This window comes from Mizuhopecten yessoensis, unplaced genomic scaffold (genome assembly GCF_002113885.1).
Source record: "Mizuhopecten yessoensis strain PY_sf001 unplaced genomic scaffold, ASM211388v2 scaffold3575, whole genome shotgun sequence".
NCBI lineage: Eukaryota > Metazoa > Mollusca > Bivalvia > Pectinida > Pectinidae > Mizuhopecten > Mizuhopecten yessoensis.
The window spans coordinates 639,036-661,497 of record NW_018405113.1 but is presented as its reverse complement, the minus strand read 5'-3'; the positions used below and the strand labels follow the sequence as shown (position 1 = coordinate 661,497).

Below are 22,462 nucleotides of genomic sequence, written 5' to 3'. Positions count from 1 at the left end.
CACACACAATAAACTGTATGGCAAAACCACTACGTGTACATGTAGGATATGTGTCAATAAGGAACGTGTTGAGATACTTGATAATTATATTTTTTTCAATACTTTACAGAGATTAAAGCATGCTTGTAAATGGACCTTTTTATTGTGAGACAACTTTTCTTTAACCAGTTCCTTTTGTCCGAAACAGAAGCCGTAATTATCGGCAGCACGCGCCATTTTTACAACGTAATCAAATATGTTTTCCCCTGTTTTCAATACGTATTCCTATTCTATCTGAAGTCGAAAATTTATTCTTTATAGAGAAAAGGTTGCTACATGATCATAAATTCTAAGTCAACATCATATGAAAACATGAACTGTTAAAAAAATACGATTTAAAAAAAATGTTATGCTATTCTATTTACTTGTAGTAGGTTCTCCTTCCTCAGTTATTCATCCTGGTCCGTCATTTTGACATTTTTAATCTAGCGATTTCTTTCTATATATTGCGTCGTCGCGCCAGAGGANATATATTGCGTCGTCGCGCCAGGGCAGGCCGGGTATTATATTAGTACTAATTTAAAACTTGCATGTCAAAACAAAAAACAATCGTTTAATTCAGCAATATAATTAAATCATACCATTTTACTGATCCCGGTAATATTATAAATTATGTAAATCTAATAGCGCACGTATCTCATTTGACCCCGAGCACCGACAGAGGATCAGAGAACAGAATACGCCGTGGCCATCACAACAGTTATACCTTGGAGGCAAAATCAAACTAACCAGTCACTTATCCCTTTCTTTCGCATAAACCACTGTATAATTATAAAAACACAAAGTAAACTCTCTCCGATACATGCCTATTAACATATTAAACTAAGTTCATCTGTGTTCAAACTCACACAATGATACTACTATTAGCGAGGTAATTAGTTTTAGATATTTATTCTGTCGATTTCATTTCATCTTAACCGGCTATCCGGAAGAATACATGCACCGTACTAACTGCTAGGGCAGTTATTTTCTTCTTTGAATACTGTCCACCTGCAATAATGATTCCGTAACGTACCCCTTGCGCTATCTTTTGACCATTTGGCAGCTTCGTAGCTGACACGGTACAATACTTTACTTTCGCTTATTTCACACGGTCAGTCAATTGTTTACAATGAAATGGTGTGCTATGCGCATGCGCTAGTAAAGGGAAATCCCTGAACAAAACGTTGGTCAGACAGGTAGAAATACCGACGATTATCTTAGATTCAATCATTTAATGAATCTATTTCAGCCAAATGCGATCGCTATTTTCCATAAGGAGTCTCATTTGATATGTTTATGTAGTATTTGAAAAATGACAACAACAAAAAACGGTACCTTTGACTCGAGGAATTGCACATATTTTTCTTGTTTTCTTTGTTTTTGTTTCAAGTAATACCGCTACTGGGGAATTTACATACGCTAATATTCTTTTGTAGACCAACAACTATAATATCTATCATTTTTACAACAGTTATGCATCCTATCATCACCTACCCAATCGTACCCTTAAATACAAAGTTTGCTTTGAATAACATCTTTGCAATCATGGTTCTTTGTTTTAATATGAACTAGGTCTACTCCGACCCAGTATTCCCTACACTGATAAAATATTTTGTAACATTTTAAGTTCATAACTATTGTTGTAATTATCAGTACCATAGACTTCTTGTACGCTGCTGTATATCTATTTGAAGATACAAACCTTAACACAAACTATAGTGTGTATGTGTATATATATAGACCTGTTTGTAGGATATCATTGTACCACGTCTATGTCCTGTGTCCAGATATTGCGCTTAAAATCACACATCATGTAGGTGTGTTTATGGAGTACACTCTATGTAAACTCTTCTTACTGATGTAAGACATCGTATGAAGTGAAACACAAAGACAATATATAATTGAGATAGATTTTATTTTTTCGGTTAATTGCAATATGCCCTATTGCCTCTTGACATCACATCCTTAATGTCACAATTTATCACACCTACGCATTAACATTTATGACGCAAACACATATTCTTATTCCAATAAATGCGCATAATTATATATAGTTGGTGCACTACACACTTGATATACAAATGTGCTTTGTTTACTATTTTCCTCTGATGCACTGTTAAATACATTAACATAATACGAACACGTGCAGGTAATCGACAGAGGTGAACAAAAGTAATTTATAAGAAAGACTAAGGTGTTTACGTTTTTCGCTCTTGAGACATTGGGAGCGAACGCAAAGTTTAAAAGTCATTGTCAGATCTGAAAGAAATAACCATGTCCTATACAGCGCGGTTTGAACATAAATTTCTTTTAGATCGTGTATGTTCTTCAGTAAAACACCGTAAAATAATGGCCTGATTCAGAAAACAGCGATTTAAGTCCAGACTGAGTTCTTCCACAGTGTTAAATCACGATTCAGTGCTGCTTCATTGCCCTCTGTGTTAAAAATATGACATTGCGGTGTCCAAACAGTGGCAGATATTGGCTATAATCATCGGTGTGATGCACAGATCCGGTACGGTAACCTAAATATCGTCATGGTAACTGATCCCGATGGGCCATGTCTGTTAGCTAGAAGATTCTGAAACGACAAAAACACATCAGGATTTAGAAAGTGCATTAGTAAACAAAAATATCGACCAAATGTTTACACAATTACCCTGAAAAATATACCATTCTAATACAATTTCAAGTGTAAATAACTGTTTTAATTATGATTTCTTAAAAAATTACCTTTAAAGCTAGAGAGTTCCTCGTTCGGATTGGTTCCGTCCTGTCATTTAAACGAACAGATTGACTCCACTTAGGATGGATTCATTTGAAGATGTGTCATGTGACCGCTACCAGGTTCCTCCATCATTGGTAGTTCTCTGTACCAGAAACGCTGTCGTCACTGTCGGAATCTGCAGAACTAGAATCTTCTTCTGGAATGGATTCATTTGGATTGATGAATTTCCTTCGCCCTTTCACCAAAGACATTCTCTTTCGAATTGGTCTGGCAGGAATCGGTCTCTTCGACAAAGTTTTAATGTTTTCGTTGATACAAATAAGCTGTTTCATCAGTTGGCCATCTTGCTGTCTGAGGTCAAACTGTAATGATAAAAATATGTTATTTGATTAATCATTTGATCCTTATTGCAAAGGTAGATTTAGAGCAAAGAAATTCGGAGTTTTTTAATGTATGTTTAAATTGAAGTGTTTGAAACAATACACATAATTATAACAATTGAAGTAATAGTTACCATTTCACTCCTCAGTGCTGCCAATGCATTGTTAATCCTATCGGTTGTGTTTCCCGTCATTACAGAATCCATTCTTTTCCGTTGATGTAGTGTTATACGTTTAGTAAAAGTTTAGATCAATGACCATCCAGTGGCAATATAAGAACTGGCCAAACTTGTGTTGAGAAGCCTTTTATACTCGTCCCTATTCCTACGTGGGGTTTCTTGATCATAAAATTGCTGGTGGCTGCTATCACGTAAAAGAGCACCTGGCAAACACGTAGCGTACCACCGGGGAGGTATCGGTTACCCTTGTCTCACAGGTAAATTGTGTATCAGCTTAATGTAAAACAGGTATAATATTACATGTTAATTGACTAGATGGTGTTTGATAAGTTTTCCTCGATCCACACGGGTCGGATAGCTACTCCCGCGAAGCACAAGCCTGTATTTGTAACAAGCGGAATATTAAACCAAATGCCAATGGGTTTAGGTACCACACGTCTAGAAACTGTTTTCTCACCTCGGGTACTTGACATCTATCATGTGTCATAGACTTTTTTATCTTGGTTTTGTTGATTAACTCGTTCATATTAACCCCTCGAAGATCACAAATTGTAAAGAACCAAATGAGTTTTCAACACTGGCACTTTGGTAGCTGGGTATGTTGCCTTTAAATCACTTTGAATACACAGGACAAATGTTTTGACTTGAATGCCTTACTACGTTGGTAGTTTCCCCTCCCCAGTCATAGCTTTTATTATTCGGCTTGTTTGCAGAATAATCGCTAGAGTTATTATGTAAGAAGCACTTATGATATATAGTTTTTATTTATCAATCATAAAGCCAAACAAAGTATTTATTCAACCGTCTGTCATGGCTTTTTCCTCCATTTATGATTCATCAGAGGTACTAATTAGATATCAAAAGAATATCAATCGGTCAAACAATTGCATCAATACAATTTAAGGAGTTTGATGTTAATGAAATCTTCTTTTTTTTCTTTTGTTAATTTTGAATACTCTAAACGATAAAAAATATTATGGTCAAACATGCTACTATACTTGCAAATAAGAACGACAGCGTTGTTGATTTGTTCACTGTATACCATTCCGATGATGAATTTGTTGGTTGTTTTGGTTAAAGGTGAAAATAAATTGATAGAATAGTTGATATACCTTGATGTCGGTGAGATACACATATCACAATAAGTGCATAAAGATATATACAAATATTTTCGCATGGATACTTATTAGGGTACAGGGCTGGTATAATTTTCAATAAAGGATTAGCAGGTTTTACCTTGTTCCGATGTACAGGCGATTGGTATATCCACAACGATGCGTTTGCCTTTCCCATGAACTGAGTAAACTGCATTAATAACATGAAAGATGCATCTGAATTATAAGGTCTCCATATGGTGGAAATGGTGACTTCTAAGTGGGAAAAAACATAACGTTTCAATTTCTGCAGTGGAAAATCAGCGATTCTATTAATAGAATTACAAAACATAAAAATGTGCATACTATTTTTTTAAATACTGTTTTGCTTTTGTAAGATCTACGCATGGAATATTGGATTGATGTTATTTGATCCAACAGTAAAAAGCCTTAATATAGTCATTTGTTATTGAACTATTTTAAGTATCAATACCCACCGATGGGGTCGGCTGTCGGCCAAAGGAATGCGTTGCTAATATTTATTAGTATGATTAATAATTATTTTTCTATAAGGGCGTATCACATTTCTATTTGGAAGACACCATGCTGAGCTGATCTCGATAATAATAATAATATATCATCAAATATGAAAAAAACGTTTTGTTACAAGATGATTATCGAAACAATATCATCTCATAATTACGGTGGGAAAATATAGGTTTCGATTAACACAATACACTTTAGCCTACATTTGAAAATAAAATAATATGATAATAAGTTTAAGTGATACTATATATTGTTATAATTATAGACACATACTGATTTGGGTAATAAACCCTTAATAATGCCATTTGAAACATTGAAAAAAAAATCTATCATGAAGATTACAAAAATGTGTCTTTACAAATAATGAAAATATATGTATCGATTAAGGAAATACGAAACTTATCAAAACACTTAGCATATGTTCTTAAGAGAATTATTAATATAATTTCATTATTGAGTAAGTGGACTGTGATGTTAATCATTTGTTAGCTTTTGTAAGGTTTTTTAATGGCTTTTGAAACTCTTTTGAAATTGGGATATGTTCGAATTAAAAGTATGTATTTTACGTGTGTTTTTTCATATTGTTTTTATATTAATACACGCATTTTATTAGATATCATTTATCTGCAGAGTCAAGTAGTCAATGAATCGGTAGATAATAGTAAAGACATTAATGCACTCTAATAAATTGCAATCCAGGTAGTCACCTTTATAAAAATTAATATCAAATTGATTGTCAACTGAGATGATATTTTTTTTTCTGCTTCACCGAGTTATTTCAATAAAATGTACATGAATAATAGAAAATTTCACGTATTCCGTTGAAAAATAGTTCCTTGGTATCTGTAACTATATTAAAACATATCTAATTATATACATAAAAGGATTGAATATTATTGAATATATATTACTCTTGTAGCGATATAGGTGTTATGGGGGTTGGGGGTTGCAGTAGTAGGAATATACGTCAGTGTTTTGTTATTACATTTTGTTATAAACAATACCTCTCACGACCTCTGGTTTAAAAACAAAAAACCCGTGTTGGTATCTGACATACTTTTAGTATTTATTTTTGTATCTCTCAGACCGACTTGTATATGTGGGGATCTTAATTGATACATGATCAGAAAAAAACTTTATCTCACACCATCTAAACAATTAATATAAAATATATGCGTGCTACATCGCTATATGATACACAGTCTACCTATGTCAGATGTAAATGATCTCTTCCCGGAGGTTCTTGGCTAATACAACAGGTGCTTTGTGTAACATAATTAAACCACCCGTAGATTTTACGTAGCCCCACGTACGGGTAGAGGGTTTGGTATAAATGTTGGTGAAAACAAACAGCCTGATCAGTTCTTCAAACTTACCTGGCCTACTTCATATAAAACCTTCTGATAATTTATAACAGCCCAAGGATAAGCATGGAATCTTCACAGATATCATCCAACAGTACCGCCACTGACAGGATAAATAGTGCTCTCGCTACACTCAGGAGAGATATGGTAATTATTACTGTTATTTATTCATTCAATGTTATCATTTATTTACTTTTTAAGTATTACTTAATATCAATATGAAAATAGAAATTAAAACGAAAATCCAAGAACTGTCTATGTATATTGTGTAAAATTCAAAAATTCAGTATATAATCAAGCTTTATCAAATCTAATAGAATGCTAACTTTTATCATTACAGCTTGACCTCAGACAACAAGATGTCCAGTTGATGCAGCAGCTCATACGTATCAACGCCAATATAAAGACGCTGACCAAACGACGGCCAAATTCTGGCAGACAACGCAAAACGAAATACTCGTTGCTGAACGGGCGAAAGAAATTCATCAGCCTGAATGAATCGATTCCAGAAGAAGACTCGAGTTCTGCTGATTCTGACAGTGACGCCAGTCTGTCTGGTAACGATAATTAACCTGGCGACACGTTCCAATTTCTGGCTTGCTGAGCTATAAAAGTAGTTGGACGCACATGCATTTAGTCACCAAAGGTAGTTCAAAAACTTTACAGTGCTTTCCATGCTGAACAAGAACTACATCTCGATTCAGATATGTATATATATGTTTGGACATTCCACAAATGTGTAACGAAGAAGTTTTGAACAACCTACGGATATTCGAATATATCAAATGTTTGTCCGACATTCGGGACATTGCTTTAATCCAGTTGATGAAAAAACGCACAATTCAAACTACCTCAGGAATGTTTTTCTTAACATTGAACGGTAAAACAAAAGTTATGGTGAAGAAGCTATTCAGATACATGTCTGTAATTGTGTGAGATGACTTTTGCTCAAATCTGCCATATTTTAAATAACTGTGTTCAAATAGTACGAATGTATGTATGTTTTACGACACAAAGGCGTATTAAGTAGTCTGAAAGTAAAGTAAATCTGGTATGCACATGTTAATACAATCTACACCTGACAAAAATACTTTGGTCAAGTATTTACAAGTACATGATTTTATCAAAATAGAGCGTGTATTGCTTAAAGATATATGGTCATGCATGAAATAGATGCTCCTATATGAATGAGAATTTACATTATTACATTGGTTAATATGTGCACATATGAATGAATGGGAAAATACACAAACGCAATATTCAGATGTGTGCATGTTTATTGTCAAAATATGTGGACAAGAATACCGACTTTGGGAAAGATGCAATATTTATAAAACGTATAAATTAAAAAAAATCACAGAACGTTTTTGTTCTCGTCTTCATTCCATACAAATTATATTTTTACGAATGCTGATTCAATTCCTCCTTGGAAATAAATGATATCAACCTATCAACAACCAGAAGCAACCTTAAGGAAGTTTAATCAGAAAATTCTGGGTTTTTTTGCAACATGATCATTGAGATCATAATAGCATACAGTATTTTTCCATGATATATGGGTTTTTTTTCAATGAAAAACTATGTTGTAGCTCATAAGTTTTAAGGGTATTGAAATTATGCAAGTTTGAACGAAGTACTTCCAGACTTATCCAATTTTTCTATGAGTTAACATGAAAAGATAGCAATAGATTACAAAGTGTTTAAATAGAAATTCACCCAATGAAGGGCTCGAAAGTGAATCTCCATAGAAATATTTCCTTGATGAAGTATTACTATACTAAATAAACTTAATTTAACTTTAAGAGGGCATATTGCTGAATAGTGAAGGGCTGTCGAGCAGATTCAACTGATAAAGGAAATATGTTATGATACTGTTTTTGTAATAAATTACCATTACATGTATATTTAATTGAAACATACGGGTTGATAAAATACAATGTCATTAAAACAATCAAAGTATCATTTTTAATATCACACCATTCTAAAATAATTGACATGTGTCTGTGACTAGTTTACAGTCTTCGTAATATCAAGACTTCACTTGTAATTCAAAAATCTTTGGTAATCAGCATCTGTTCGTTTAAAAAAAAAGTAAATATTCATTCATATTTATGTAATAAGGACGGATTGGTCGAGTGGTAACACTCCGGCCTTCTGCGCGGCCGGGGTTCGATCCCTGGAGTCGTCGTACGCATGGAATATACAGAGAAGATGTTTTTCTTCTTCCACACAACTCCAACAACCCAGGTGGAGTATAAAATGGTCTGGGACGATGTTGTGGTATCTGTACTGTAGCATTCAAGTGAGGTGGCACATAAAATGATACCATTGGAAGCACGGCCCCACTACAAACAGAACACAGTACATCTCCATCACATACGCAGGCATACACGCTTAGGGAAATATTAGCCAGGTGGAACAGGACTAGCAGTTAGCGCCTGATAAGGCAGCTCCCGCGAATTCCTCAAAATTTGTATTGATTAATGTATATGCTATTTGTGTTGATTGTATAAATTGTATATCTATGTACTGTAAAACGCGTTAGAGTGGCTTATTCTAGCTAAATAGGGCGCTATAACAAATGTTGTATATTATAATTATTATTTTAAACCTGCAATAATCGTTAAATTAATACAGATTATTTCCGCCAAAGAATAATGAAATATTTAAAATACAAATAATTGGAACACGCTTTAATAATCTTGTCATCGACTTTATCAATCATCATCTAAATGACTGTCAGCTGAGATATTTTGTTTTTCTGCACCTCAGATTTATTCCAAAATTAGATACAATATCTCGCGCATTCTAATGATCAATGCTTCATTTACATCTAAGTGTTTCCATTAAAAAATACCTAAATATTTGCATATCAATCGCATCAATAGTAAAATGATGAGTGGTGATATGGGTGGTTTGTGCGATGGGGGTCGCAGGTAGGGTGGCATGTCAGGATTTGGTTAATGCATTCCTTGTCACAACAATAGCTGTAATGGACCCGAGTGTGGAAACCAATTTCCCCTTGTTGGTATCTGACAGACTTTGGTATTTATTTCTGTATCTCTCACACCGACTTGTATATGTTCCCGGTGGGTATCTTAATTTATAGCAGAGCAGAACAAACTTATCTCACACTATCTAAACAATTAATATAATAATAAATGTATGCTCCGTCACTATATGATACACAGTCTACCTGTGCCAGATGTAACTGATCCCTTCCCGGTGGTTCTTGGCTGATACAACAGGTGCTTTGTATAAGAAAAGGTAACCACCCGTAGGTATTACGTAGCCCCACGTAAGGGTGGGGAGTTTGTATAAATAGTGTTGAAAACAGAGACCATGTCAATTCTTCTACCGACACTGACTTACCTATAGCAAAACCATTTTACAATTCATACCAGCCCAAGAATAAGCATGGAATCCAACAGTACCGCCACTGACAGGATAAATAGTGCTCTCGCCACACTCAGGAGTGATATGGTAACTATTCCTTAAAAAATATTATTGGTAACCAATAATTCGATAATAAATGTATATTGTGTAACATTCTGTATTTTGTATATTGATTTCAAAATCAATGTTGATAAAATCTTATAAGACATTTCTTTTTACTATTTCAGCTTGACCTCAGACAACAAGATGTCCAGTTGATGCAGCAGCTCATACGTATCAACGACAATATAAAGACGCTGACCAAACGACGGCCAAACTCTGGCAGACAACGCAAAACAAAATACACGTTGCTCAACAGGCGAAAAAAATGCATAAACCTAAATGAATCGATTCCAGAAGAAGATTCAAGTTCTGCAGATTCTGACAGTGACGACAGTTTGTCTGGTAATGATAATTAATCTAACTTGCGTTTCGTTAAAACTCCTGGTTTGCTAAATTATAAAACTTAATGGACATACCTACGATCTTTCACAAAAGTCAGTTACACCGCTTTCCGTACTGAACTTATAATGGTTACAATTCAAAGATGGATTTATTTGTTTGACATTCTACAAATATGTTATCAAAAAACTTAACACAACGTACAAGAATTGGAATAATTCGAGTGCTCGTTAGACATTCGGAACATTGCTTTAGTTCAGTCGACGGAACAATGCACAGTGTAAACTACCTCAGGATTTCACATTGAACGACAAAGCAAAGTTATAGTGACGAAGCTTTTCAGATGCATATCTGTATTTTAGTGAAATGACATTTGCTCAAATCTGCCAGTTGTTAAATAATTGTGTTCCAAACGTTTGAATGTATGTATATTTTATGACACAAGCATGTATTATAAAGTCTGAAAGCATAGTTAATCTGGTACGAACATGTTCAAACATTCCACACCTGAAATAGTACTTATGCCAGTTATCTAACAATAAATGATTTTATTAAAAAAACAATTTTCATCTTTTGATAAAACAAGGTGATGCTTGACTAATGTGCTCGTATTCAAAACTAGAGGTTACATGTATTTACATTGATTGATATGTGCACATTTGAATGAATGGGCAAATATACGAACGTATGTTCCAGTGTGTGCATGATGTTTGTCAAAATGTGTGGACGAGTGTTTAAGATTTGGGAAAGATGCAATATTTATTAAACGTTAATTACAATATTAAAAACAAGTTTTACAGAATATTTTTGTTCTTGTCTTCATTTCTATATAATATAGTTATTTCTTAAGAATGCTGATTCGTTTCCTCGTGGAGACACGTAATGTCAACTTATCAATAACCAGAATCAACCTGAAAGATGTGAAACCAGAACATTCTGTTTTTTTGCAATATGATCACTGAAATCAAGATAACCAGCAGTATGTATCCATGAAATATTCCCATTTCACTGGAAGGGCTGTGTTGAAGCTCACTTGTTTAAAGGTTTTAATGAATTTAAATAGTTTGAACGTAATGGTGCAGTAACGAAGAACTGCTAGACTAGTCTAATGCTTCTAAAAAATCTATATTAGAATGCATCAATATTTTACCGAGTGTTTTATTAGAAATCCAACCAAGGAGAGGCTCGAAAGTGGTCATTTCCTAAAATGGTATCTTAATGGAGTATAAAAATGCTTAATAAAACTAATTTGTGAAGATTGAAAAAGTTTGTCTCTCGAGACAGAATATTGCTTAATAGGGATGGGCTCTCAAGTAGATTCAAATGTTAAAGAAATTAATGTTATTATAGTGTTGACTCAAAATGTATCGTTATATTTAATGGAAACAAACGGATTGGGGAGAAGCAAAGTCGTTGAAAACACTTAAAGTGTCATTCTTATATCCCATCATTTTTAAATAAGTGAACTGTGATTTTATCTAGTTTAAAGACTTCGACATATTAAGATTTTACTTTTATACGAATATCTTTGGAAATCAGCATAATCTGCATCTGTTTCTTTTTCGAAAATCGCTAATTGTTTGTATATTCATTCTTATTAATATAACAAGGAAACCCTGCAGAAATCGTTCGATTAATCCAGAATATTTCCATCAATAAAAATACTATTAAAACAAATAACATGGAATACATTTTGATAAACCTGTGATACACTTTGTCGATAATCATCTAACCGACTGTCAGCTGAGATATTTTTAATTTCTGCACCAAAGAGTTGTTCCAAAATTAGATATAGCGATGAGCATAATATCTCGCACATTCCAATGATCAATGTTTCATTGACATCTAAGTGTTTTCATTTAAAAACTTAATATGCATATCAACTGCATCAATTGTAAAATGAGGTAGTGGTGATATAGGTGGTATGTGTGATGGGGTCGCAGTAAGGGAAGCATGTCAGTGTGTTGGTACTTCATTCTTTGTTACATGTACAAGCCCCGCTGTCACGACCGCAAGGATGGAAACCACTTCTCCGTGTTGGTATTTGGCAGAATTTTGATATTGATTTCTGTATCTCTGTATTTCTGTATTCCTTGTGAGGATCTTAAAACAAAAGCAGAAAAAACCCATATCTCACACCATCTTATCATATCCTTATTGAAATATATGTATGCTCTGTCACTATACGATATACAGATTATCTGTGCAATATGTAACTGATACCTTCCCGGAGGTATTAGGCTGATACGACAGGTGCTTTGTGTAAGACATTGAAACCACCCGTAGGTTTTACGTAGCCCCACGTACGGGTAGAGGGTTGGTATAAATAGATTTGAAAACATAGACCTGATCAGTTCTTCTACAGATACTGACTAACTTCTAATAGACCGTCTAATATTTTTTTCAGTCCAAAGATAAACATGGAATCAGTACAGATATCATCCGACAATACCGCTACTGACAGGATAAATAGTGCTCTCGCCACACTCAGGAGTGATATGGTAACTATTTCTTAATAAGTATTCTGAATAACCATATAATTTGATAAAAAAATATATATATTGTGTAACACGCTGTATTTTCTATATTGATTTTTAAAATCAACTTAATATCAAAAATAGAAATTAAAACAAAAATCCAAGAATTGTCTATGTATATTGAGTAACATCCAAATATTTAGTATATAATCAAGCTTTATCAAATCTAATAGAATGCTAACTTTTATCATTACAGCTTGACATCAGACAACAAGATGTCCAGTTGATGCAGCAGCTCATGAGTATCAACGACAACATAAAGACGCTGACCAAACGACGGCCAAACTCTGGCAGACAACGCAAAACGAAATACACGTTGCTCAACGGACGAAGAAAATGCATAAACCTGAATGAAACGATTCCAGAAGAAGATTCAATTTCTGCAGATTCTGACAGTGACGGCAATCTGTCGGGTAATGAAAATTAACTTATTAACGTTACGTAACACGTTCTGACTCTGTTCTATACATTCGCCAAAGTCAGTGTAACAACATAACAACGTTATCTTCGCTGAACAAAGAGTTGATTGTTTCAAATATGAACATGTGTGTTTGGACATTCTACGCAAAGAATTTGAAGACATCAAATTTAAAAGTCGTTCGACAATTGGGAATTGTTTTAATTCAGTCGATGGAGAACGCACAAATCAAACTACCTCATAAATGTTTCTTAACATGAAAAAGAAAAACAAAGTTGTCACGACAAAGCTATTACGAGACATATCTGTATCATAGTTAAATGACATTTGCTCACATCTGCCATTTTTATGTAATTGTGTTCAAACCGTGTGCATGTAGATACGTTTTGTGGAATAAAAGTGTATGATAAGGTCCGAAAGTATGGAAAGTACGTGCACATGTAAACACAATCCACACATGAAATATACATAAGACAAGCATCTGCGAGTACCTTTTTTTCAAAAGTAGCATGATTATTTTGATATAATATGAGTATGCTACATGTATATAAATAAAAAGGTGCATGTTTATATTAGGTTGACATGTGCAAATATGAATGAATTGGTAAATCCACGAACGTGTGTTCGAGTATGTTTACTGTAAAAATGTGTGTACATGAGTAATGCAGTTGGGAAAGATGCAATTTATTTTTTAATGTTAATAATATTATATAATTAAAATATAATTGAAAACAATGTTATTGTTCTTGTTCTCATTTCGTTCCATGACACAGTTACTATTTTTTATTTATGATGGCTTAACTGGCCGCGACAACGTGGAATTTCTGTCAAAGATATGCATGCACAATAAGCAATACACAAGTCAGTGTAGCCTATTGCATACAGTTCAGCAAGTTGGTCGTCGCTGTCTGTAAACGGGCTACATAGCAGACCAAACAAATCTCAGCTGGAACTAAGTGTTATCAATTCACGCGTAACTGGTAATAGTGAACGAGTCCACATTACCATTAGAGTATAACCGAAAAAATGTCAAAAACATTGGAGTACACAACTTAGCTAAATTACACATTCCTTTGTTAATTGTTTCGCTCGTATTTGTAATATGTATATAAATTAAACGCGAATTATTATAGTGATGAAAATCTTAAACACTATTGGATTGGTAATAGTGAAGATGATATGTCGGTATTTCGTTTTTGCATTTATCGTTTTATTTACAAATATAGCTTTCAAGACGTCCGATGTGAAAACATATTTTGCAAGTTTAACACAAAGGATTATTGTTATTTTCATGTATCATCTCCGTTAACAAATCATCGCCGGAACGTATGTATTTCAGTAGGAATGCAATGATAAAAATAACTTGTCAAAAACATTGAAGTAAATTAAACAACTGAAGCATTAATATGCAAACACATCCATGCTTTGTCACTATATATAAAATAGGCTATCCGTGCCAAATGTAACTGATCTCTCTCCGGAGGTACTTGGCTAATACAGTAGGTGTTTTGTGTAAGATAATTAAACCACCAGCAGACTTTACGTAAGTCCACGTATAGGTACAGGGTTGGTATAAATGGGATTGAAAACATAGTCCTTACTAATTCTTCGAAGGACACTAAATAGCTTGTTTATAATTAATAGTTTTAGTAATACTTTATCAAAGTTAAATTATAATCTTGGCGACGAAAAGGCATAAACCCGAATGAATCAATACCAAAAAAGATTCCGGTTCAGCAGATTTTGACAGTGACGACAGTTTGTCTGGAAATGATAGTAAATCTAATTGGTGTTTCATAATATTTTTTGGACTAACACATATTTCAAAGAATATTATTTCAACAGAGACATTAATGTGTGAGCAAATTTCCTAATATTAAAGGCAGAGAAACTTCAAACCTCAATAATTTTCACTTGTTATAGAAAACAAATCATATGAAAAATTAGTTGTTCCCCTGTTACATAGTTAACATATGAACATGCATCCATCAAATCAATATGAGATCTTGGCAGCGCACCCGTTTACTGATAAGTCGCAGTAAAAGAGAGCGATGCGACGATCTAAATTTAACTAGATATGCATGCAGCACAAGTTGCATTGTATAAGGGGGAGTACAAATATGCAAGTCCATATAATACCAAATTATATTCATGGATATTAAATCAAATATTTTGTGATCGTATTCAGTCCAAATAAGTCGTGAACACATATTCAATTTTTTCAACCCTGACCCAGACTACCAAATCATACCACTTACAAAACGTAGTATATTATCTGTGTGATACATATCAACAATACTACAAACCATATTATTTAGTTCTTAAGTTAAAAGTGTAAACAGTCAACGACAGTTGATGTATGAATGTCGCATAAGTACCAATTGAAGACCTACTGAGCAAACAATGTAAAACAAATACTATTTCTGTTAAAAAACCAACGCACCGCATTACACTAACAAACAGCTTCAACATAATAATAAATGAATGAAAATTGCCATGTTTTGTTTATCATAAAACTTAATTTAAAAAACGTTTACTTACAAAGTCGTTTTAAACATAAAGCATAGAAGCAACTACAAAAAATACCAAATACGATATATAGTATCAATCAGTAAACTGGCAAATGCCATATCAAGGACGTTTCGCTCTTTGATCACGATATGTGCCTCACACATACTTAGGTAGATATCCGGAATGCGGGAGCACCTATGGAACGATGTTGGAATAATGGGAAACATAGCCAACACCATATACGGAATTAATATGTAACCCCATACCCTATTAACAGTCCCATAGACACACAAGACACCATTCAAAGGTGTAACCAATCTCTCTCTGGTGGCATACGGCTAATATACCACGTGGTTGTTAAGCTACCCGTAACACTGGGTTGGTATAAAAAGGAATGACAATGCCAGCTTGATCAGTTCTCGCCTACTAGACATCGTTTACACGTAACAAACAGTTGTATACTACACAAGGAACCAACATGGAATCTGTACAGACAACAGACATCACCGCTACTGACAGGATCAACAATGCCCTGGCTACTCTCAGAAGTGATATGGTAATTTGCTGTTTATATTAGCTCCATCACGTTGTTTATTTACCCAGTCTGTATGTTCTTGTACGTTAAGTTTTCAAGTTTTTTCTTTATAAATGTTTTTTCGTTTTTATAGAGTAGTCAAATAAAAGGAAAATATTTGTTTTCCAAATTTTACAGTTGTAAACAGTTTTTTACACAATACAAATCAATATCAATTATTAATCTATCATTTGTTATGCTTACAGCTTGATATCAGGCAACAGGATGTCCAGTTGATGCAGCAGCTCATGTGTATCAACGACAACATAAAAACGCTGACCAAACGGAAACGGTGTTCTAGCAAACCTCTCAGGAAGAAACTAGCACTGGTTAATGACCGAATGATCTTTGTCAACATTGACGAGTCCACATCTGATCGACACAGACGAAGTTTTATGTCCAGAAGCCTAACTGGATCTCTCTCTAGCATTGAAGGTAATTGTGCTTCTTATTTCTATTTTATTGATATGATTCAATATTTATCAAATCATTATATTAATGCAACTCCAAAAGATTATGAAACTTCATAGTGAAAAAATATTTACAAGAAAAGAAATGAATGCTTATTTGTTTCTACGTTTGTTTCATATTAAATTTATTGGATTCATATTAATCTGTCATTTACTTTCTATGGTTTCAGGCACTTCAAATTCCACAGAAGATCTTAGTTCGCCGGACTCAGACAGCGACGACAGTTTGTGTGGAACCACTCACAACCATTAGGAGGGAATTGTGTTTTTATTCCTTTCAAAATCCGCAAAAAAGGAAAGTCAAATTACGCCAGGAACATTCGAACAAAGTAACTTTCTGATGTGTTATATTGTACTGGATATGGAGGTATTAACGTGAAATCGACACACCAGCGGAAACAACTTACACGTGTATCTGACATACATATTGAAATCCGGACAGTAAAGGACAGAACAAACTAGCCGAGCATGGTTAGATATTATATTCCGACGGTCGTGATGAAAGACATATGTGTATTTCATTTGACAAACATTTGCTGAATTCTGCCAAATGTCAATTTGTGTTCTAAAAAAGTGGGCGTGTATGTGCATGAATGGTGTTTAAGAAAATGACAAATTTTATGTAATCTATATTCCGTTTATAACCAACAGACGAGGGGTGCTTCCCATAGAAAACACAAGCCGTAGATGCCTGCCGAGAACATTTATAATTGCAATAAGCTTTACAACATTTTTTTCATTCAGACTATCGATTAACCGCAATCGATTATGGACGTTTAATAGACAGTATGAGTGAGTTTGATTGTAACTACCATGACACACGTGCGCATCTACGCATGTAAGTTTGAATGTGTATGAAAGTGTTAAAAAATTGTTATGTATTGAATAGTTATATAATTATTGTTATTGACAACGGTCTTAACGACTGGTATGAAATTGTTATTTGTTTCAAATTGTTATTTGGGTAATAAAAATGAGCCTCAAATATGAATTTTCTACTTTTTGTTCATAAGATAATTGCATTGATCATTTAAATGTTTGTATGAGCCAACATAGGCATGCGGACTTATCTTGCCAAGTCGTTCAATTTCCTTTCAGATAATGTACGAGTACTTAATTTAGCGGACTCAAATTGTAGCATAAAAACGAAGTTTAATTGATCAACGCATTGAAGCACTCATAAATTATACAAAGAAACGTATATAGAAACTTGTATTAACACAATAAAAAATTTGCGCAGGGCATAAAGTGCGAAGAGCGTTGCATTTAGAGAACCGTCAAATTATGTACACTTATAGTATATCGGTGATGCAATGTCTTTAAATAACAAGAAGTTCATTGACTACAACGACCGTATGAAGTCTCCTTAACTTTAAATCAGGCAATTTATAGACACTTCAACACAAGTCGCTTACTTCGAACTTTACTTACAAAAAGACCAACAGAAACAAAGCTTCCAATTCAGCTTAATGATAATATGGAGGAAACGTGCATTTGATGCGATATTTCCGGACTTGCTCCGTAAATCCCGATTCATGTGACAGATATCGAATGCTAACAGACAAACAGTTTCAATTCAGCACAGGTTACAATGAAGCTGGATTGATGAAAGATAATGCTACTTTTTATAGGGGCAATCATGGTACCATTTGGAAATTTCCATATTTCTTTCGAGTAACAACGAATATTGACATACTTATGCTGATTAGTTTTCCTTCTGGTTTCGTTGTCATTTCACCGTAACTTTCATAGAGAACGCAACATTACTTTGAATAGAGTTCGAGTTTCCTGGCGGTTGGCATTGATGAGTAGACGACGCTTAACCTTCAAGAACATCTGGTCTTACACTTTTTGAAACCTTTTCGGAGATCTTTGTGGAAATATTTCCTTTTTTGTCTAGTTCTATAGATTTACATTTTTTTACATTTTCATTATCAATATAGACTGGGATCATTCCAACATCCCGAATACGAAGAGCCAGTCAAATTTTAGGAAATGCATTGATCAACTTTTCAAATTCGAAAACAAAATATGTTATTTTTTAAATAAATATTATTAGAATCACAGGAAACATAACTAGCAATCGTTAGATACATTGTCGTTATAATCGTTATTTAAATGATTGCAAGTAAACAAGGCAGAGTGTTAGATTGTTTTTCTTTTTTTGCATCCTTTCTGATAGCTATAATGTTTAAACAGTGAACACTTTTCTTTACTTTCCAATTTCATAAAACACATGCAAATATTTATATTGTCTTGATGAACTAGATATATTAACAAAAAAATGATATTGTATTTCCAACAAATTGAAGCGATGTTAAATACCTCTAGTAACAGGTAAATGTAAATAAAATATTTGTAAAACCTTTACAAAAAGGAATGTTTCTTGTAGTTATAAAATCGCTACACATCTAGCAATACTTAACAACTGGTGCCTACTCGTTAAATCAATTGCGCCAACGGAATTTGAAACAAGTGCGTCCGGGACCTTGTTAATCTATAAAGTGCATAGTATCGCTAGTGTTAACAATAACGTTTACAGACCATCGGTTTAACCCATCTGGTACCCATACCCCCATTGAAGTGTACCTGTACCCTGTTCACACGAGCATTCATCCTATAATTGATCTTCACTACAGGCCATGACTATCTGAAGCTGATCATCATGGTCCCGTGGATGATACGTATCAGTTCGGTTTGATAAACAATGGGACAAAGTCTCCAGTATTCAGTAGATAATGTTTATGAGAACCTATGATCCAACACTTTGTGTGAAATATTGATTATTATGCGGAACTTGGTTCTCAACACAATAAAGTACAAATTCGACGGATTTAAAAACTTAACTACCATTAAAACATATTATTAACAGATAGATTTGTTTACCACTTATTTCCACCACATATATTTACATCAGGCACACAACGGTTATAAAATACACATTATCTGTTAAATTTTGTTCTATTTCTCGCAAAAGTAACAAAATAAACATCACACAAATCGCCAGATATTTCACAAATATAATACTTTTTAATGTAAGGTTTTATTGAACAGTGGTATTTGCTATAACGAGGACTAGTGATTTTGTATATGAGTTTATTTTTTAAAATAGTATTTAAAAATCTTATCACCATGGATGCGTTAAAAACATAAAGGTTTATTCACTAAATTAATTTTGGATTCTGATGAGTATACGAGTTGCTTATATCGATCGGTCTATTTCAAATTCATTGCTAGGAAGAGGGCTTGTATAGGCTTTGCCTATTGCCCAATTCCCATTAAATCTGATGGATTTAATGCAATATTTTGAAATGAAAAAACGTGTATATCAACATGTTACATTTTTAAAGCTTGATACCTTTACTGGATCCATTACCCTGAAAAACTTATATCGGAATTATGCAATGTCATATCACCTGGGAACAGAGCTTTTGCTCGATCCGTGATGAATGCAAAGAATGTACATATGTTGTTCATTTCAATGCATTATGCCTTCGGAATCCTATTATGTGATTCATAAAGTAACTTGTATTAGCCTGTCGTAAAATAGCAATTAGACATTCAATTTTGATCAATCTATATTAAAATAAAGCATTGTAATAAATATTTGATGTGCATGCCAATGTTATCTTGGAAAACATTTTATGTGTAGAATCGTTGTAACATGTATCATAATACTATTTGCAATTATTTTTAAAATGCGATCTCCTCCTACAGCTGCTAGATGTCATTCAAGCTGTGATAAAAATAATTCTTTTATTCAAACTATTGATTAAGAAATAAAGTCTGTCACGAATTTGTTGATTATATATACATGCATGATGGATATACTTCTCTTTTATAACCATTCATAGATTGAGGAGGCGAATCATTGTTAGTTTAGGCAAACTATAGATAGTATCTGACATATGCAGATTTAGTGCAAGTATTTGCTCTTTATAGGATAAACTATTGAGGAAATAATATAACTGATGACTCATGTTTTATTTAGGAAATATGGTAAATCAAAAGTAGGAAATGTATTATATATAGCTCATATTTTAATGAACATGCTCAGAAACAAATGAAAACATTTTTTTAACTATTTTAAAAAATTTATATTTCAAAAAATATTTTAAAACGTCAATGACGCAGGTATTGAAACTAATTGAAATTAAGATTAACTTCATATATATTTTATATTAGTAATAAGAAATTGAAAAATGAGATATTATTTTCATTAGTGTACATCAAAATTTAACACACAAAAAAACACTTTACATACACGTCAAAACGAAAACAAAAACATCAAGAGATTATATCAACAAGACACATCATCTTCATTCATGAAATAGATATAAACAATATTTCAGTTCCCGATCATTTCCCAGTGCTCCCTGATCTAGGTTCTGAGTTGAAGGTTTATGATTGCTTGAGACAAAAAGCCTGCCATCATCTATTTCTTCCAAGGGTTGTTTTGTGGTGAAGCGTACAAGTACGTTTCGAATTAGTACTGTGTAAGGATACAACGATATTTGTAACAGGTAGTGTCTAACAATTAAACTTATCGTGTACTTTAAAACAACAAATATATACATAATATACACCGTCAAACTATTGTTACATATAATCATTACAGACCCTTTATCTCACGTGTTGCTTGAAAGAATTATCATGTCTATTGCTGATAATCTTCGGTATATTGTGTATTGTGTACTGTTAAGGGATTCATCTGTTTGGCGTCTTTGATCCATTTTAACAGTATAAACATACACGTGGATATGTTAAACAATAAACACGATAGATTGTACTTTAACCATTATTAACGAAGATTTTGAAAGATTTTTGCGTCTTTTGTTGATAAGTGTTACAGTACGCTGAGGTGTGGCAACAGTTAAGAGTGCGATACGGGTCTATTTTGTTTATGAATATGCGTGAGTTGTTGTTGCTTTTACAATAGAGTTAGGATCTGGACCACAGACAAACACATTTGGCAAGATGCAGGCCGGATCTTATACCCCACACACAAACAACGTCTCCGAGTACATGCGAAAAAAATACTTCGATCGAGCTATACAGAAATAAGTTCAATTATATGGCACAGCCAATGTTCAGTTAAAGGCAATTCAGCTAACCCTTATCCTGTTATCAACCTATAGAGCCTTTAATGCATGCAATGATATTTTCTGTAATCGGACAGTCAAAAACAATCAAACTGCTTATTTCGGAGACGAAAGATGTTTCAGCATAATGAGACAAACACTTGGCTCAACATGGAAACAATGAATAAATAATAATTGAATTACAATATATTAAGATGATAGCATTTCTTTCTTTAGCGCGTTTTTGCAAAAACTAAGGTCATTCTCTCATTTGGATTTCATTTTACTCGGTGGTTTCTGTAGAGACACTATAGAAAAGTGAATGTAGATAAGAAAGAGGACAAAATATAGGTCAAAACGTGTAACAAAAAACGTGGATATTCAATAGCTATATTACTATGTAGCATTGAATTAACCAGTTATCGGTATGAGTGAGTAATGTATGTAAAAACCTGTTTTATAATTGATATAAAAGAAAGAAAGCTTGTTAATTAATCAGTCCACATTTCACCAAGTGCATTTTCTATTCTATAACATAACAAAACATAGTTATTCAACACATTGACCCTATATACAACAGATTTGTTTATTTTTCCGGTGCATAAACATGTTTTTTATTCCTCCATTCTGATTTCCTCATTGATTTATCGATCAAAAACCTGAATGGCCTGCCTACGGTATTTATAAACCCAAGGGAAAAAACACGTACATGAGTATAAGTC

General features: G+C 33.5%; 3 protein-coding genes and 1 long non-coding RNA gene across 4 annotated transcripts; 3 read left to right on the top strand and 1 right to left on the bottom strand.

Annotated features, from left to right (window-relative positions):
- Positions 1-1,946: 1,946 nt before the first annotated feature.
- LOC110447671 lies at positions 1,947-3,402 on the bottom strand. Its single transcript, XR_002462619.1, has 3 exons — positions 3,264-3,402; positions 2,755-3,111; positions 1,947-2,602 (listed from the first exon to the last, which is right to left on the bottom strand). It is a non-coding gene; the product is annotated as an uncharacterized LOC110447671 (long non-coding RNA).
- Positions 3,403-6,284: 2,882 nt separating this feature from the next.
- LOC110447670 lies at positions 6,285-7,630 on the top strand. The gene is made up of 2 exons (XM_021493517.1): positions 6,285-6,459; positions 6,653-7,630. Exons 1-2 carry the CDS (start codon positions 6,379-6,381, stop codon positions 6,881-6,883), a joined length of 312 nt encoding a protein of 103 aa, XP_021349192.1. The 5' UTR covers positions 6,285-6,378; the 3' UTR covers positions 6,884-7,630.
- A 4,893-nt stretch (positions 7,631-12,523) lies between these two features.
- Positions 12,524-13,255, top strand: LOC110447668. The gene is made up of 2 exons (XM_021493516.1): positions 12,524-12,650; positions 12,883-13,255. The coding sequence occupies exons 1-2, from the start codon at positions 12,570-12,572 to the stop codon at positions 13,111-13,113; spliced, it is 312 nt and encodes a 103-aa protein (XP_021349191.1). The 5' UTR covers positions 12,524-12,569; the 3' UTR covers positions 13,114-13,255.
- Positions 13,256-16,045: 2,790 nt separating this feature from the next.
- LOC110447667 lies at positions 16,046-17,636 on the top strand. Its single transcript, XM_021493515.1, has 3 exons — positions 16,046-16,171; positions 16,396-16,624; positions 16,830-17,636. The coding sequence occupies exons 1-3, from the start codon at positions 16,094-16,096 to the stop codon at positions 16,910-16,912; spliced, it is 390 nt and encodes a 129-aa protein (XP_021349190.1). The 5' UTR covers positions 16,046-16,093; the 3' UTR covers positions 16,913-17,636.
- The last annotated feature ends 4,826 nt before the right edge of the window (positions 17,637-22,462 follow it).

Coding starts and splice junctions, on each gene's coding strand:
- LOC110447670 (XM_021493517.1), top strand. CDS start 6,379: ATGGAATCTTCACAGATATCATCCAACAGTACCGCCACTGACAGGATA. Junction 6,460..6,652: donor CTACACTCAGGAGAGATATG/GTAATTATTACT, acceptor TTATCATTACAG/CTTGACCTCAGACAACAAGA.
- LOC110447667 (XM_021493515.1), top strand. CDS start 16,094: ATGGAATCTGTACAGACAACAGACATCACCGCTACTGACAGGATCAAC. Junction 16,172..16,395: donor CTACTCTCAGAAGTGATATG/GTAATTTGCTGT, acceptor TTATGCTTACAG/CTTGATATCAGGCAACAGGA. Junction 16,625..16,829: donor ATCTCTCTCTAGCATTGAAG/GTAATTGTGCTT, acceptor CTATGGTTTCAG/GCACTTCAAATTCCACAGAA.
- LOC110447668 (XM_021493516.1), top strand. CDS start 12,570: ATGGAATCAGTACAGATATCATCCGACAATACCGCTACTGACAGGATA. Junction 12,651..12,882: donor CCACACTCAGGAGTGATATG/GTAACTATTTCT, acceptor TTATCATTACAG/CTTGACATCAGACAACAAGA.